Source organism: Schistocerca gregaria, chromosome 2, assembly GCF_023897955.1.
Source record: "Schistocerca gregaria isolate iqSchGreg1 chromosome 2, iqSchGreg1.2, whole genome shotgun sequence".
Taxonomy (NCBI): domain Eukaryota; kingdom Metazoa; phylum Arthropoda; class Insecta; order Orthoptera; family Acrididae; genus Schistocerca; species Schistocerca gregaria.
The window spans coordinates 649,442,231-649,461,083 of NC_064921.1; the positions used below are offsets into that span (position 1 = coordinate 649,442,231).

At 42.4% G+C, this 18,853-nt stretch overlaps 1 protein-coding gene across 1 annotated transcript in view; it reads left to right on the plus strand.

Moving 5' to 3' along the window:
• LOC126335917 (Down syndrome cell adhesion molecule-like protein Dscam2) overlaps window positions 1–18,853 on the plus strand; it is a 935,428-nt gene that overhangs the window by 362,130 nt on the left and 554,445 nt on the right. Inside the window, exon 6 of the mRNA XM_049999390.1 lies at window positions 14,566–14,701. Within this exon, the coding sequence (XP_049855347.1) occupies window positions 14,566–14,701 (136 nt within the window). The remainder of the gene's footprint in view (window positions 1–14,565; window positions 14,702–18,853) is intronic.

Consider the following 18,853-nt stretch of genomic DNA (forward strand, 5'->3'; position numbering starts at 1 on the left):
TCCACGCTGAGGTGCCGCACGGGATTAGCCGAGCGGTCTAGGCGCTGGAGTCATGGCTGGTCCCAGAGGAGGTTCGAGTACTCCCTCGGGCATGGGTGTGTGTGTTTGTCCTTAGGATAATTTAAGTTAAGTAGTGTGTAAGCTTAGGGACTGATTACCTTAGCAGTTAAGTCCCATAAGATTTCACACACATTTGAACTTTTTTTTTTAAACGCTGAGGCACAATGCGGTTTTTCGTTTTTGTGATGGCCAGTCTAGTTTCAAGTAATTTAAATAATTTATTTTCCCAACGAAAAAAAGTATCAGGACCGATGACCTCAGTGGTTTGGTCCCTTTATAAAAGAAAACTTTTGGTTTCTTTTTCAGCACCGGGTGAGTTGTTGTTAGATGACGTTGCAGACGCACAAGCCACAATAGGTCGTTACTCTGGACATTATAACACATAACGCGCTATGGCAGTTAAACATTGCTTTTTTTTCTTTTTTTCAGTGAATCTGAATCCTAATCATTCATCACTAATCACTCTGTTTTTAGCATTTATTTTTATTCAACGGAAGAAACTAATAAAACAATATTTATTTCTAAAGAGCACGTGTGATTTGACTTGCTCGCCATGTGACGCTAAGGGTGCGTGGACTCTGGCCGCAGCCGGCAATGGGATACCGCCACACTCCACGGGAGTTCGACAGAAGAGAAGGAACGTTCTAAAGCCAAGGTGGCAGTTTAAAAAGAGAATCTTGAGGCTCACCAAACTTCCTAAATTCCTGAATTTTTTCAGAAAGTTGACCAGAATAGAAACATAATGGGGGTCATTTGTCACCTATGAAGTTAGTAACAACCTCCTCAATGACGTCCAAGCCTCTCTCTCAGCCTTAGTCGTTTTGAGCCAAAATGTAACACCTTTTTTCAAATGTCAGGCCCAACAAACAAACCTTTAAGCATCGCTTCTGATCCAATAGGAGACGCCTCACGTAGACATTTGGAAAAGTCTCCACATTTGCGTAAGTCTGTGCGAGAACTAGTGCAACCACCGCCACGAAAATTTAAATTTAGTTCCATTTAGTGAAGAAGTATAAAAAATGCAACTCACTCAAATCGTAAGAACACTTCTTAAGTAGCTGAAAGGTTTGGCGCGAAAAATTATGGGTACCACGGCTTTTTGTATATTAGAATTTTGTGCTCTAAGAAGCATAAGAATATACCGCACCTTCATAAAAATAACTTTCATAGTTGGCCTTTGTTATTCGTTGTGTTACACTTATACCTCACAGCAGTGAGCACTGATTATACGTCCAACGTGTTAGCTGCGTAAGTTGTTCCAGGGTACCAGCAAACATGATAACTAGAGTACGTTTCATGAGTAATAAGAGATATTTAGCACAGTACATTACAAAATGTTTTACATTCTGGGCATCCGCAGCTGTTGAAAGACATGATGCTAAGACGAATTTCGCTAACAATTGGTAAAATTGTTGTTTTATGGCATCATCAGGTACAACGTACATTGAAAAGAGTAATATACAGAGGCTCAACTTTCTACGACGATAATGGACACATTTTTGTCACCCTTCGTTCGCCAGTGTAATGTAGACAATATTCACTAAATAATGTATCTCGACTAGGAGCGATAACCTTAGAACATTGTGAGTATATTTTAGATATTACCTTTACAGTTTTAATATCCACAAATTTGAGACACTGTATGTTACTTTCCATAACGCAGTTTGCACCTGATGATGCGTCTTTAGTCCGCGAAACCTGTTCTGTATCAATAAAACCAGAATTAAAAGCAACTGTTAGTGCAATTCTTAACATCATAGTAAAGTACGGTCACATCACGCGAGTTTGTTTTTATAGTGAGAGCTTCCCACCGTCCAACGTGGTATTTTCTGTGCCTTACTCTCCAAGCACTGAAAGCTGTCTGCCGCCCTCACGTGGTCCGTATTTCCGGCGTTGCTTCCTCCTCCAAGTGAATTTAGGCCAGCGCACGCCAGCCTCGCGTCTCTACATCCGGCTCTTCGTGCAGCCAGAAAGCAACATCCACGAACAGGTCACAACCTCTAAGCCTGCCCCCAGTGGTGATGCCATCACCGTCAACCCGACACTTCTGATTCCTTGCAGTATCCTTCTTAGTTTTCTGTAACTCTGAACATCCCACTACTTTTCTTTATTCAACGTTGTAATTCCAGAACCTTCTTTTTATTTTTCTGTCCCGAGTTTTAATATAAACACAAACTCAAAACTTATATGAGACAATATCTTTATTTACAGTGTGTTAGCACGCAATGTCTACATTGCATTGGAGTCTTGTGTAACTTAAATAATAAAAAATAATCCATAACGCAAATTACGAATATCTTTTGGTGAGCCTATGGAAACATCTTCTGCAATTGTCACCAAATAACAACTAATGTATGAGTAATATCAATATCACCGTTTTGTTCATTTAAATGAATAAATGAGGGTTGAAGATATTGTTATTGTATTTCTCTGCTCAGATGAATTATTACATTAAGATTGAATTAACCCTCCGAACTAATTTGTTGGTGAAAAAATGGAAAGCAGATTGATAGTCTATTACCCATGTTCGCCTAATTAACAGTAATTCCATTAGATGGAATGAGCTGTTGTTTAATTTACATGGGGTGACTCATGTACAGGTTTCAAAATGGTTTTTTAGAATTAGAAATATTTCAAATTATTGCTCCAGTGAATTTTTCTCTTGTCATGCCTCTTAGCATTACTTTGCATTCTGTCTCGGTGATACGATAGTTATAAAGGGAAGTGAATTGCATCCTTCGTTGACACTGTCAGTCCATTTAAAGTGAGTCCGTCACTTTTGTATGAGAATTTAAAAGGCGGTTTGATGGTAAGGGAAACTTTTAAAGTTATTTTGAAGCAGAAATTAAGACGATTGAATAAGCCTCAACAATTCCAAAAAAGCATAGTGGCAGATGAGATGTATAGATATTTTCTTCAGGTTTATTTTTTTTAAGTTCATTTCACGTCGATTTTAGGGTAATGCGTGAATAAAATAGAAACCAATTATGAATAAATTTACTTTGTGACAAAATAAGGAAAGCCTCTTAGAAACAACGGCCTTTATGATATTGAAACATTAATTACACCAAATGGAAATCGTTATCCGGTCCCACTAGAGATCCATTATAATACACATATAGTAAACAGTGCATCTGACATTATCTCATGAAAAGAAAGATGGCGAACCGCTATCTTCGTTGAGGAAGAATTTGTTTCCATGTTTAAACAGCAATATTCATTTGAGCTCCATCTTTTGTGGAGCTCAAGTTGGGTTGGGTGTGCATGACTAAACCTTCTCAGAAACATGAGTATCTGTGTTTTGAGGGCGCTGTTCAGTAACTTATCTACAGCATTAAGCCCCATTGACCGTCCTTAAGCTTTGAGTCAGCGTATGTGTTGCGTTTGGCTGTTCAGTTGAAAGCTCAATGCCTAAGAATGTCATCTGTCTGGAATTTTAGCCCGGGTACAGCACGCATTGGTCAGAAGTCAATGTTCTATAACTCGTTCACGTATTAGAGTTCGTAGCACGAATAACTTAATTTGTACCACAAAACATAAGTGACGTCTAACGGTGCAATTTTCATTTCACGACTTTATGTGGAACGTCTACCCCCATGAACCTTGCCGTTGGTGGGGACGCTTGCGTGCCTCAGCGATACAGGTGGCCGTTCCGTAGGTACAACCACAACGGAGGGGTATCTGTTGAGAGGCCAGACAAACGTGTGGTTCCTGAACAGGAGCAGAGGCCTTTTCAGTAGTTGCAAGGGCAACAGTCTGGATGATTGACTGATCTGGCCTTGTAACACTAACCAAAACGGCCTTGCTCTGCTGGTACTGCGAACGGCTGAAAGCAAGGGGAAACTACAGCCGTAATTTTTCCCGAGGGCATGTAGCTTTACTGTATGATTAAATGATCATGTCGTCCTCTTGGGTAAAATATTCCGGAGGTAAAATAGTCCCCCATTCGGATCTCCGGGCGGGGACTACTCAAGAGGACGTCGTTATCAGGAGAAAGAAAACTGGCGTTCTACGGATCGGGGCGTGGAATGTCAGATCCCTTAATCGGGCAGGTAGGTTAGAAAATTTAAAATGGGAAATGGATAGGTTAAAGTTAGATATAGTGGGAATTAGTGAAGTTCGGTGGCAGGAGGAACAAGACTTTTGGTCAGGTGAATACAGGGTTATAAATACAAAATGAAATAGAGATAATGCACGAGTAGGTTTAATAATGAATAAAAAATAGGAGTGCGGGTAAGCTACTACAAACAGCATAGTGAACGCATTATTGTTGCCAAGATGGACACAAAGCCCACGCCTCCTACAGTAGTACAAGTTTATATGCCAATTAACTCAGCAGATGATGAAGAAATTGAGGAAATGTATGATGAGATAAAATAAATTATTTAGGTAGTGAAGGGAGACGAAAATTTAATAGTCATGGGTGACTGGAATTCGAGAGTAGGAAAAGGGAGAGAAGAAAACATAGTGGGTGAATGTGGATTGGGGGAGAGGAATGGAAGAGGAAGCCGTCTGGTAGAATTTGGCACAGAGCATAACTTAATCATAGCTAACACTTGGTTCAATAATCATAAAAGAAGGTTGTATACATGGAAGAAGCCTGGAGATACTAGAAGGTATCAGATAGATTATATAATGGTTAGACAGAGATTCAGGAACCAGGTTTTAAATTGTAAGACATTGCCAGGGGCAGATGTGGACTCTGACCACAATCTATTGGTTATGAACTGTAGATTAAAACTGAAGAAACTGCAAAAATGTGGGAATTTAAGGAGATAGGATTTGGATAAACTGACTATACCAGAGGTTGTACAGAGTTTCAGAGAGAGCATTGACAGGAATGGGGGAAAGAAATATAGTAGAAGAAGAATGTGTAGTTCTGAGGGATGAAGTAGTGAAGGCAGCAGAGGATCAAGTAGGTAAAAAGATGAGGGATAGTAGAAATCCTTGGATATCAGAACAAATATTGAAATTATTTGATGAAAGGAGAAAATATAAAAACGCAGTCAATGAAGCAGGCAACAGGGAATACAAACGTCTCAAAAATGAGATCGACAGGAAGTGTAAAATGGCTAAGCAGGGATGTCTAGAGGACAAATGTGAGGATGTAGAGGCTTATCTCACTAGGGGTACGATAGATACTGCCTACAGAAAAATTAAAGAGACCTTTGGGGATAAGAGAGCCACTTGTATGAATATCAAGAGCTCAGATTTAAACCCAGTTCTAAGCAAAGAAGGGAAAGCCGAAAGGTGGAAGGAGTATATAGAGGGTCTATACAAAGGCGCTGTACTTGAGGACAATATTATGGAAATGGAAGAGGATGTAGATGAAGATTAAATGGGAGATATGATTCGGCGTGAAGAGTTTGACACAACACTGAAAGACCTAAGCCGAAACAAGGCCCCCGGAGGAAACAACATTCCATTAGAACTACTGACAGCCTTGGGAGAGCCAGTCCTGACAAAACTCTACCATCTGGTGAGCAAGAAGTATGAGACAGGCGAAATACCCTCAGACTTCAAGAAGAAAATAATAATTCCAATCCCAAAGAAAGCAGGTGTTGACAAGTGCGAAAATTACTGAACTTTCAGTTTAATAAGTCACAGCTGCAAAATACTAACGCGAATTCTTTAACGACGAATGGAAAAACTGGTAGAAGCCGACCTCGGCGAAGATCAGTTTGGATCCCGCAGAAATGTTGGAACACGTGAGGCAATACTGACCCTACGACGTATCTTAGAAAATATGTTAAGGAAAGGCAAACCTACATTTCCAGCATTTTAGACTTAGAGTAAGCTTTTTACAATGTTGACTGGAATACTCTCTTTACAATTCTAAAGGTGGCAGGGGTAAAATACAGTGAGCGAAAGGCTATTTACAATCTGTACAGAAACCAGATGGCAGTTATAAGAGTCGAGGGGCATGAAAGGGAAGCAACGGTTGGGAACAGAGTAAGACAGGGTGGTAGCCTGTCCCCGATGTTATTCAATCTGTATATTGAGCAAGCAGTAAAGGAAACAAAAGAAAAATTCGGAGTAGGTATTAAAGTCCATGGAGAAGAAATAAAAACTTTGAGGTTCGCCGATGGCATTGTAATTCTGTCAGAGATAACAAAAGGCTTGGAAGAGCAGTTGAACGGAATGGACTGTGTCTTGAAAGGAGGGTATAAGATGAACATCAACCAAAGCAAAATGAGGATAATGGAATTTAGTCGAATGAAGTCGGGTGGTGCTGAGGGAACTAGATTAGGAAATGAGACACTTAAAGTAGTAAAGGAGTTTTGCTATTTGGGGAGCAAAATACCTGATGATGGTCGAAGTAGAGAGGATATAAAAAGTAGACTGGCAATGGCAAAGAAAGCGTTTCTGAAGAAGTGAAATTTGTTAACATAGAGAATAGATTTAAGTGTCTCGAAGTCGTTTCTGAAAGTGTTTGTATGGAGTGTAGCCATGTATCGAAGTGAAACATGGACTATAAATAGTTTGGACTAGAAGAGAATAGAAGCTTTCGAAATGTGGTGCTGCAGAAGAATGCTGAAGATTAGATGGGTAGATCACATAACTAATGAGGAGGTATTGAATAGAATTGGGGAGGAGTTTGTGGCACAAGTTGACAAGGAGAAGGGACCGGTTGGTAGGACATGTTCTGAGGCATCAAGGGATCACAAATTTAGCATTAGAGGGCAGCGTGGAGGGTAAAAGTCGCAGAGGGAGACCAAGAGATGAATACACTAAGCAGATTAAGAAGGGTGTAGGCTGCAGTAGGTACTGGGAGATGAAGAACCTTGCACAGGATAGAGTAGCATGGAGAGCTGCTTCAATCCAGTCTCCGGACTGAAGACAACAACAACAACAACATGTGGAACATGACAGCTGCCTGTCATAGACTCTTGACTACTGTAGTAGCTAGAGGATGCAAGGCAAGACATTTTCTTCGAAAAAACAGATTTGAAAAAGGTGGAATCAAATAGAGAATTGTGGTACCCAGAACCGAGTGTTACTTACGTTACAGTCAAGACATAAGGGACCTGAAAATTATAAGTACAACTTTTAATTCAATTAATTACTCTCACAATCTGACAATTCTCTTGCTATTAGCGTTTCTTTGCGCCAAACCACAGTAATATCATGCTGTGAGTAAAATTTATGGCGAGAGGTGGTATTTAAAAGAAGCCGACAGTGAGATACATAAAACACCTTGTGTCCTAGGAGGAATGGTTAATATTGCCGGAAATGACGCATTCGAAGCAAAAAAGTCTAATTAATATGGGCTCTAAAATTCGTACCTAAAGAGTTATGAGCACTTCTTCATCTTCGACCTTGTGATACACATTTCTTCTGCTGCAAGCTATTTGCTTCCTATATTTCATAGGTTGTGCTACGAACCATATATCGACTGATGACCTCAGAAGATAAGTCCCATAGTGCTCAGAGCCATCCAAGAAAATGTCATACAAACGTGGGCTGTGAAGTGCATTCCTTCAGTGCTATGTGCGCTTGTTCATCTTCGCTAATGTGAAACATGTTTCTTCTACAAAACAAGTGCTCACAGCGCTTACAGTTCGCATTTTAGACCCCATGTTCACTAGACGTTTGTGCTTCAATTGATGGTTTCTGTCATATCCTTGAATACTGACCATTCCTCCTAGGACACGCTGTGTGTTAGCGTTCATAACATAAACACAAATCATCCTTTTTTATATAAGGAACCAGAACAATATTGTTAGCACATTAAACAATCTCTCGTCGTCATCGGGGAAAAAGGCCCTGATCACCCTACCTGTTATATTTCTTGTGAACTGCTTTTCACCCCATAGGCTATGAACATTCACGTTGAGGCCAGAAATCCCCACAATCTTGTCATTCAATTCGCGGCAGGTGGCAGAGTGAAGTCACTCTCAGGTGGCAGAGTAAAGTCACTCCCCGTTCTTGGATTGCGTGCAGCGGTGTCTGTCTTCCGAGAAGACGGAAGCAATAGCAGGGTATTACTCAAGGGCAGCGGAAGTTGTAACAAATAATTCTCCTGCTGCTGCTCAAAACCACGGGTTTCACATCACAATAAGTACACACCAATGGGGGAAGCATACCAAAATACGAGAGGCTACAAACAGTTTCAATGAATTAATTACAGACATTTTAGTGTTCTTCCTGATGTGAGGCACTTCAGCTTCAGCTATAAGGTAGCTCGAGACAGATCGTGATTTTCAGGGATGATGATTACTATCAAATGGCAAATCCCTTCCAGCTCCTCTGTCGCACATGGAATGAAAGCGCAATATCTGAACATGCTGTCATTCTATGCGTACATCCAGAAAACTAAATTATTTGGTACCAAGCCGTTGCCGCTAGAATGTGCCTGTCATTTACTTGTTGACGGATAAATAGCGGCATCGCTTGGTGCTTACAATCAGTTGTTGATTCGTGTTTTATCAGTGTGCTGCTCGCTGTCGAAGCCGACAAGCTGTACAGTGCAGTTATTGTATACTATTGAGCGACATACCTGTTCGCCGCAACCCTATCCACACACCGGTTTTCTCCAGGATTTTATGAGTGTGACTGTTTAATAATTCTCGGTTAGGTTCTTCGTGTTCATAGAAACGGAAAGTACGTTCTGGTAGTTATCTGTTTTAAAAGGAATTTTTTAAAAAATGTATTCATCCTTCCAGGCTTCTTGTTTTATATTTGACCACTGTGGTTATGCTCCATTCATTGTTTACTTTTTTAGTACTGCAGTTTACGCTGACGCAACTTCTTTTTATAAGTTACTTAAGTGTATAATTACTTATCAGGGGTTGGACAGGTTCGTGGTAACAACTTTATGTAGTAGATACATTATTGCTATTTCACAGAAATAGCGGGGCGGGGTATCCGAGCCGTCTCAGGGGCCTTTTGACTGTTCGCGCGGCTCCACCCTTCGGAGGTTCGAGTCCTCCCTCGGGCATGGGTGTGTGTGTTGTCCTTTGTGTAGGTTAGTTTAAGTTAGATTAAGTAGTGTGTAAACCTAGGAACCGATGACCTCACAAGTTTGGTCCCATAAGATGTTACCACAAATTTCAACATATAGAAATTCTAGAGCGTAACGCGTCAACTCTAAAACAGATATCTGGAACTGAGACTGCCTTCTTATTTATTGTATTACTGTAGCGGAAACAGAATAGAGAAGCATATTGAAAAATATAATATAAAAACTATCAAGATCTCTGGATGAGCTGACTTAATCACCATCAAACGTTTATTAGAACGTACAGTTGTCAATTCAAAACGGCAGTATCCGCACGAAGACGATATTCACTTAGGCCACCCATAAATACAGTGGATAGGCAAAATAATGTGAACAGTGGTAGTAATGAGATGGTTGTGTTTGACGGTCAACAACGCAGGTGAGGCACGTGTCGCGCTGGACTGTGCGTGTTCAGTGCGGGCTAGGCACCAGTGCTGGTTGTTTACGAGTAGTGCACACTTCGTATTTGTATTCGGAGCCCGTGGTCGACGTGCAATGGAAGACGTAACAAAATCCCAAAGAGGGAAGATTGTGGGGTCCCGATTAGCTGGAGCATCAGTAACCAAGACAGCCAACTTATTGAATGTTTCAAGAGCAACTGTTCCAACGGTCATGACAGTCTACGCAAAATATTGAAAGAAATCATCATGTAAACGTAATAGTGGCTGAAAATCAAAACTAAATGAGGGAGATCCCTGTACTCCAACACGAATTGTGTCAAAACAACACAAAACTACGGCGGCTAAAGTGACTGCAGAGCTCAACAGGCATCTTCGAGATCCCCGGCACTGTCAGCCGAGAACTCCATAAAGCAAATATTCATATGCCCAAACCGTTAGTGACCACAACTAACGTAAAGAAGCGTAAAACATGGTGTCAGGTGCATAAATCCTGGACGGCTGATCAGCGGAAGCACGTCATATGGTTGATTCCAACGGTTAAGCATAGAAGTGGTAGTGTGATGGTGTGGGTAGCCGTATCACGGTATTCTGCTGGTCCCATCATTACTCTCAAAGGCCGCGTTGCAGCCAACGACAGTGTGAACATTTTAAGTGCTCGGGTACCTCTCATGATTCAAATGTTGTTCTCCAACAATGATGCCACATTTCAGGACGATAATGCACCCATTCGCACAGCCAGGACAGTACAATCGTGGTATGAGGAGCTTGCAACTGAAATGCAGCATCTTCCCTGGCCAAAAAAGTCCCAAGACTTGAACATTATCGAACCCTTGTGGGTGGCATTGGAGCGCAGATTTCGGAGCAGATTTCCGCTTCCCTCGTCACTACAGGAGTTAGAAGAGGTTCTGATAGAAGAGTGGCATAACGTACCATTGGCTACTATAGAATCATTATATGCAAGTATTCCAAGAAGAATCGCAGCTATATTACGGGGTAATGAGGGTCCAAACCCTTTTTAATAAACCATTCCCAGGTAAGTACAGGTGTCCACATTATTTTGCTTAAGTCCTGTACGTCTCAAGGCAATACAGCGGAGGAACTTTTAGAGCACTACAGCAGCAAGCGACTTTTGCAGGCATTCTTGCAGCAAACCCTCCTCCATGGTCCTGAACCCGTTCTTCTGGTCATGCAGTCCTAGCCGTCCCTTCCCTACTGATGGTCCCTCCTCGACATCCATGGCGCTGGTTGTGCCCCCCCCCCTCCCCTCATCACCCGCCCCCCCCCCCCCCCCTCGCCCGATATTACGGGCGCACTTCCACTGGCTGCAATAGAATTGCATGCAAATTTAGGTCCGCCTCATGAGCAAGGAAAGAAAAAGACGGGACCGGAATCTCTAACTGTACCGCGGATATCACAGCACAAAGTAAAAGCATTTAGAGCGTATTATACAATCGCACATGGCGTACCTGATACCTTCACCCTTATTTATTGCAGATGATGCTCTTAGGTACACTACTTACCATTAGCAAACGTAATCATTATGATTTGGCATGCCAAGATGGATAGCAAAATATATCGGTCACGTATAAATTACTAACCATGAGTAATCCTAACAAAATTGCTTGAATGAAGAGCCGTCGAAAGAAGCAGAACTTATTTTGAGGCGTGTGCCAGAGAAGTGAGTTGGGATCCTTGCGGTCCCTGTTGTGTATTAATGTCATGGCAAACAATGTCAGTAATAACCACATATATTTTGCAGATGGTGCAGTCATCCGTAATGGAGTAGTGTCTGAATAAAGTCGCAGAAATATTCAGTCAGCTCGTGAGAAGACTATAAAGCGGTGTAAAGATTTGCAGCTTTCTTTACAGATGGTCCCTCCTCGACATTCATGGCGCTAGTTGTGTCCCCCCCCTCCCCCCCCCCCCCCCCAGATGCACGACTGTAAAATTATGTACTTCTGAAAACGAGAAAAACTTAGTATCCCTTGACTACAATATCAACGTTTCAACTATAAGCACCAGTCAGCTTAGACAAATACTTGGGTACAAAAATATGTAATATGAAACTGAATGATCACGTTGGCTCTCTCGCAGGTAAGCCAGGTGGAAGGCCTCGCTTCATTGGCAGGACACTGGGAAAATGTAGTCAGTCTTCAGAGGAGTCTTATTAAAAATTCACCTGTGTGTTCCTTCTTAGAATACGGCACAAGCGTGTGGAACACATACCAAATAGGAATAACTGAGGACGTTGAACACTTGTAAAGAAGCGTGACGCTAGTAGCCACAGGTTTGCTTTAGTCACGGGAAAGCGATTGGAAATACAGGGTGTTTCAAAAATGACCGGTATATTTGAAACGGCAATAAAAACTAAACGAGCAGCGATAGAAATACACCGTTTATTGTAATATGCTTGGGACATCAGTACATTTTCAGGCGGACAAACTTTCGAAATTACAGTAGTTACAATTTTCAACAACAGATGGCGCTGCAAGTGATGTGAAAGATATAGAAGACAACGCAGTCTGTGGGTGCGCCATTCTGTACGTCGTCTTTCTGCTCTAAGCGTGTGCTGTTCACAACGTGCAAGTGTGCTGTGGACAACATGGTTTATTCCTTAGAACAGAGGATTTTTCTGGTGTTGGAATTCCACCGCCTAGAACACAGTGTTGTTGCAACAAGACGAAGTTTTAAACGGAGGTTTAATGTAACCAAAGGACCGAAAAGCGATACAATAAAGGATCTGTTTGAAAAATTTCAACGGACTGGGAACGTGACGGATGAACGTGCTGGACAGGTAGGGCGACCGCGTACGGCAACCACACAGGGCAACGCGCAGCTAGTGCAGCAGGTGATCCAACAGCGGCCTCGGGTTTCCGTTCGCCATGTTGCAGCTGCGGTCCAAATGACGCCAACGTCCACGTACCGTCTCATGCGCCAGAGTTTACACCTCTATCCATCCAAAATTCAAACGCGGCAACCCCTCAGCGCCTCTACAATTGCTGCACGAGAGACATTCGCTAACGATATAGTGCACAGGATTGATGACGGCGATATGCATGTGGGCAGCATTTGGTTTACTGACGAAGCTTATTTTTACCTGGACGGCTTCGTCAATAAACAGAACTGGCGCATATGGGGAACCGAAAAGCCCCATGTTGCAGTCCCATCGTCCCTGCATCCTCAAAAAGTACTGGTCTGGGCCGCCATTTCTTCCAAAGGAATCATTGGCCCATTTTTCAGATCCGAAACGATTACTGCATCACGCTATCTGGACATTCTTCGTAAATTTGTAGCGGTACAAACTGTCTTAGACGACACTGCGAACACCTCGTGGTTTATGCAAGATGGTGCCCGGCCACATCGCACGGCCGACGTCTTTAATTTCCTGAATGAATATTTCGATGATCGTGTGATTGCTTTGGGCTATCCGAAACATACAGGATGAGGCGTGGATTGGCCTCCCTATTCGCCAGACATGAACCCCTGTGACTTCTTTCTGTGGGGACACTTGAAAGACCAGGTGTACCGCCAGAATCCAGAAACAATTGAACAGCTGAAGCAGTACATCTCATCTGCATGTGAAGCCATTCCGCCAGACACGTTGTCAAAGGTTTCGGGTAATTTCATTCAGAGACTACGCCATATTATTGCTACGCATGGTGGATAAGTGGAAAATATCGTACTATAGAGTTTCAGAGACCGCAGCGCCATCTGTTGTTGAGAATTGTAACTACTGTAATTTCGAAAGTTTGTCTGCTTGAAAATGTACTGTTGTCCCAAGCATATTGCAACAAACGGTGTATTTCTATCGCTGCTCGTTTAGTTTGTATTGCCGTTTCAAATATACCGGTCATTTTTGAAACACCCTGTATATCCAAAAACCTGAAATGGCAGATCATTGAAGACACTTTCAAACCATCCTTCGGAAGCCTAGGTACAAAATTTAATGCACCAATATTAAGATATTTCCATTAACTGTCCAGTCTCAGTTGCATATTCCTTTAATTAGATTAAACATTTCGATAACTCAGGATCATTTTCTGATCTAAGTAGTTGCGTCAGCAACCAGTCTTGTCTATTCAGAACCATATACCAGACAATTCTGGTCTGAACATGATCCTGAATGATCAAAACATGCAATATGTTTAAAAAATGTGCAAGTGAGACTCAAGAATAAATGAAAATTATCTTAAATGTCAATACAATTACTGACTCTCATGAGACCAAAATGTCGACTAAAGTGAACCAGTATTAATAGAAAAGTCTAGCAATACTGTTCAGGTCCTCACATACGCTTTAGAGATCGTCAAGACTATACTTGTTACAGCACGGAGGCATTTAAGCAGTCATTCTTCCAGTGATCAATAAACGATTCGAAAGGGAAGGAACACTTACATGTGACAGCGAGCTAAAAAGCGTTTGCTTTGCACTTCACAATGGTTTTCTCGAAATATATGTTTAGATGGAGATACGAAGAGGTAGAACACCTTAGCTAGGCGAGGACAACATTCATCTTGAATGAGATTTTCACTCTGCAGCGGACTGTGCGCTGATATGAAACTTCCTGGTAGATTAAAACTTTGTGCCGGACCGAGACTCGAACTTGGGACCTTTGTCTTTCGCAGGCAAGTACCCTACCAACTGAGATACCCAAGCACGACTCACTCCGCGTCCTCACTCCTGTACTTCTGCCAGTACCCCGTCTCCTACCGTCCAAACTTTACAGAAGCTCCTGTGAACCTTGCAGAACTAGCACTCCTGAAAGAAAGGATATTGCGGAGACAATCTTCTTCTTTTTCTTTTCTTTTTTTTTTTTTTTACTAGAATGTATTTTCGACAAAAGTGGTGGTATGACATCAACGTGGTGTAAACAGTTACGTCAATGTAGCGGTGACTTTGTTCTTTATACCAGTATAGCCCTCCGTAGATCTGTTATATTTTGTTACAGGTTGCAAAACTGTTACTGGAGCTCGAGTTGCACTTGTGCCACATGACGCATGTTAATGTACAATCGTCTACCTCTGCCGGGACAGACACTGTCTCCCTGAGGACACGAAGGTAGTCATTCCCTCTCAGTACGGAGTGCTGTGCGTCTGGTTGCAGGCGGCCGGTACTCGGTGTTCGCCTCTGGGGAGCTGCACATCCGGCACGTGACGCACGCGGACGGCGCGCTCGCCTACCGCTGCGAGGCCAGGCACAGGCTCACCGGGGAGACGCGGCTCAGCACCGTCTCCGGCAGGTGAGTGCTCTCACCTACAGACTCCTCTCAGGAATGACGAAAACTTCTCAAATGGAGCGTCGGTCAGCAAAAAAGGTATGAATGTCGTGTGGCTCTCTCACAACGAATGCATGCCTTTCGATTTGATACTATTTCGGTAGTCCTCATGCCAATTTCACTTTTTAACAAAGAAGAAACTCGGTGGTGATCTAGAGCTCCCTGTGTAGCGCAAGAGGGTTCACATTGACCTCTAGCTTTTTACTGGAAGCTCTCACCATCCAGCGCAGGGCTTCTCACACTACTGCATAGAGCCAGAGGCTTCTACAGCATTACAGAAACATACAGACCTGGAAGGGCAAATATAACACGCACTCACAAACAGATCAACGCAAGAAAGCAGGAAAATGTTCAAGATGGCAGAAAGGGCCTTGCGTTCCGACCGTACGCTGGAAGGGCAAATATAACACGCTCTCAGAAACAGATCAACGCAAGAAAAAAGGAAAATGTTCAAGATGGCAGAAAGGTCCTTGTGTTCCCACCGTACGCTGGAACCAACACGTCCTCTCCCCTCCCCCCCCCCCCCCCCCCGCCCCATCCCTATTCCACAGTAGTGACTGGCTCATCCAAGATTTTTGTAAGTGGTCAGCCAGTCACGTACTTTTCTTTCCGGTGTCATGTGTTTCTGTTTTTTCTGTATTTTAATTTCATGTATAGCTACTTCCACTCTTCCTAATTTGTTTTAGCGCAATTTGAGATAATGTGAACGTTTTGTCATTTCGAGTGCAAGAGGGTGTTTTGGTAAGTGTGTGGGCGCTATTGACCTCCGTGTTGAGCACCCACAAGAAACAAACAGAACAACAACAACAACAACAACAACAACACACACACACACACACACACACACACACACACACACACACACACACACACACACACGCACGCACGCACGCACGCACACACACACACACACACCGCCCGCTAGTGCTTAATGTGTTATGTAAAATTACGAACATGCAGCAGGCCTGGGTGGCCGAGCGGTTCTAGGCGCTACAGTCTGGAACCGCGTGACCGCTACGGTCGCAGGCTCTAATCCTACCTCGGGCATGGATGTGTGTGATGTCCTTAGGTTAGTTAGGCTTAAGTAGTTTTAAGTTCTAGGGGACTGATGACCTCAGATGTAAGTCCCATAGCGCTCAGAGCCATTTGAACCAAGGAACATGGACGGGCCGATGAAAAATCAGAACACTGGACGTATACAGCTTGACATGTGCGTGTGTGCTTGCGCGCGCGCGCGCGTGTGTGTGTGTGTGTGTGTGTGTGTGTGTGTGTGTGTGGACTTGCGACAAAAGTAACACTACGCCTCAAGAGGACGTGAAGAGGAAACAAGTAGTTGCTATGTCTCATCAGGTGTTTGTAGCATGTTGTGGCCTGTTGTGAGGGCTACGGCTGGACGAAGCCTCTCCGTCGTTTCTACGTCTCCGGTGCAAGACACAATACACAATTCTGTTACCAAGGAAGCGATACAGGTAACAGTGTATGAAATCTCGTGAACAGGTGCAGCGTCTTCTATCTCAGTTACACATGGGTCATGTGTTATCAAAAGTTCACCACAAAGGATCCCCGATCAGAGGGCCAGCAAAAAGCAGGAGGGGCTGGCTGCTCTCTCGGGCTCCATTAGCAGCCACTCCAAAACAGCTAACCCCCCCCTCCCCCCTCAACCTTCCACCCAGCTCACAGTTCCGATTGCACGCAGTTTGTTCTTCTAGTGTGATTTGTGGTTCTCGGATATTAGAAATACGTCCAGTAATGGATAAGCCGCAGCTTTCGATAGGACCCAAACACTTTGCCAGAAGACGACATGCGGGAAACGTTGTGCCGTACGAAAATACACTCGCCGGCAGTATGGTGGGCTCTTCGGTTTTCTCCAGGAGGAAACTGAGACGAACTTTAACATAACAATTATTAGTTTACTTTATTATAAAACACATTTGCAGATTTGCTTAACTTCGTAGAATCCATTTCCACAAGAATGCTCTGATTATTTGCACTGTTTCATGATATTAAAGTATTACTTCATACAGACAACTTCGCAAGGTTCTTCACTTAGAGAGTAACGGGCATAACATCCAAGTCAGAGTTCTGTATCACACATTAATACACTGGTGGCCTATCTAACACGATGCTGTCGTCCTGATCGTTGACTGCGAACTGCGACAGAGTTCCTCGTAGAGCCATAAGTAGATGAACCGTTTCAATAGCGTGGAGAAGCTCCGTGAGGAGCGGCTACGCCTGTGTTTGTCATTCCTCGAAGCTTCGTGCACCGACTGTACTCTTCTGTGGTTTCATTTCAAGACACCAACTTCTATTCGGGACCCCGATCTTCGGGCGAAACCACAGGGAACATACACACATCGGTCCGAAACGAAGACTTTAATTGACTGGTTCCCAGAGAAAAATTCATCAGAACGCCACTTCACATTTACTCAAGTAGCTTATCTCTTTTACAGCGTGCCGTTAATCGGACACCGTTGCAGCACGCGATATCTAAGGAAAATTTGTGTGGTTACCACGAATTACCTCTGGATCCTTCCATTTAGTTATCGTCCATGCCAACAACTAGACCTTGGGGACATTCCATTATGTAGGTAGAAGGGGCTTTGTCACAAGGACCGTTCGTAATACAGGTAGAAAACGCCCTGCCAGAGTGTGTAATGTGACACCCATATCTAACATAATCTTATTTTTATAGAAATAACCGATATTATGTATACTATCGATTCTTGTATAGGTGAAAATTCTCGGCAGTTTCACTGAAGGAATTTCATTTGATTTTGTATACGATGTATTAAATTTCAGACTAAAATGAATAAAAAAGAAATTAATTTCTTACACTCTGTATGTGCGGTTAAAATTATTCTTCTTTTAGAAATATTTGAAAATTACGAAATTTCTGGCATACTTAAAATTCATATTATTAATTGCACTATCTAACGCGAATTATTAAATTTATTTCTGGATTGATTTATGAAATAATGATATAATTTAGTGAAGATACTTCTTTTGTCAAGGAAACTTGTAAACTCTTTTGCTTTGTAGACACTTTGGAGTATTGTGAGTACCGTGGAATGTAGGGAGTAGTGGTTATGCCTCATATGGAATCAGATGTGTTTTTGACTGTGTCGCTAATAATGTAATTTGTCGTGTGATAGAAGAGGAAATTGTAGAAACGGGGTGATCTGTAAAAACATAACAAAAGATAAAATTCAAGAAATGTACAGGCAAATCTTCATCAGTTATTTAGCAACAGGAACCCACTACGTTAAATCAAAATTTCAGCCACAAGAATGTACTTCTAGACGCAAGAATTGGAGTCAACAACAAAAGTTAATGAAGATAAGTAGAAAGATTTTCTTTTGTATATTTTACGCCTCTCAAAGCTTTTGAAACTAATGAAGACACTAAGAAAAAATTAATAGTGATGTTGGCAGGGTAAGATTACAAGTGCTTTTGGTAGTGCACGTTATTCGATCTTTTCTAGCGTAAACATCTATTTGCTCATTCGGGTGCACTTTGAAAACGGAATGCCCTTTTGTCATTCATGGGACTAACTGTTCTGGAAAAACTGTGTGGTGGTGTTTCGAACAGCTGCAGAGACGGTCAGTCACATAGATATCGACGCAAATTTAAAAACTGACGTAGTGAAAGGATGTGTCAAGGATTGCATGACTTATCCCAAGAGATTCTATTGTTCATACATTCCGGAAAATTGTGGGGCTGTGGTCTATGCAGAGCGACGCAACTGAAAGACTGCGTTTTGAACTACAGCAACGAAATTTATTTTCGTGAAAGGCAACTGGTTCAAAGATGCGATTAAAATTTAGGGTGAAAGGACATCAGTAATAAGATTCGCTGATAACATTGTGATCCTGAGTGAAAATGAAGAAGAATTACAATATCTGTTGAATGGAATGAGCAGTCTAATGAATACAGAATACGGTTTTTAGAGTAAACCGGAAAATACCAAATTAATAAGTATCAGACATAAGAGAAGTGAGAAATTTAACAGCAAAATCGGTGATCACAAAGCAGACAAAATTAAGGAATTCTGTTACTTTTAAAACGAAATAATCCGTGATGAACGAAGCAAGGAGACACGAATGGTGCTCCTGGCGA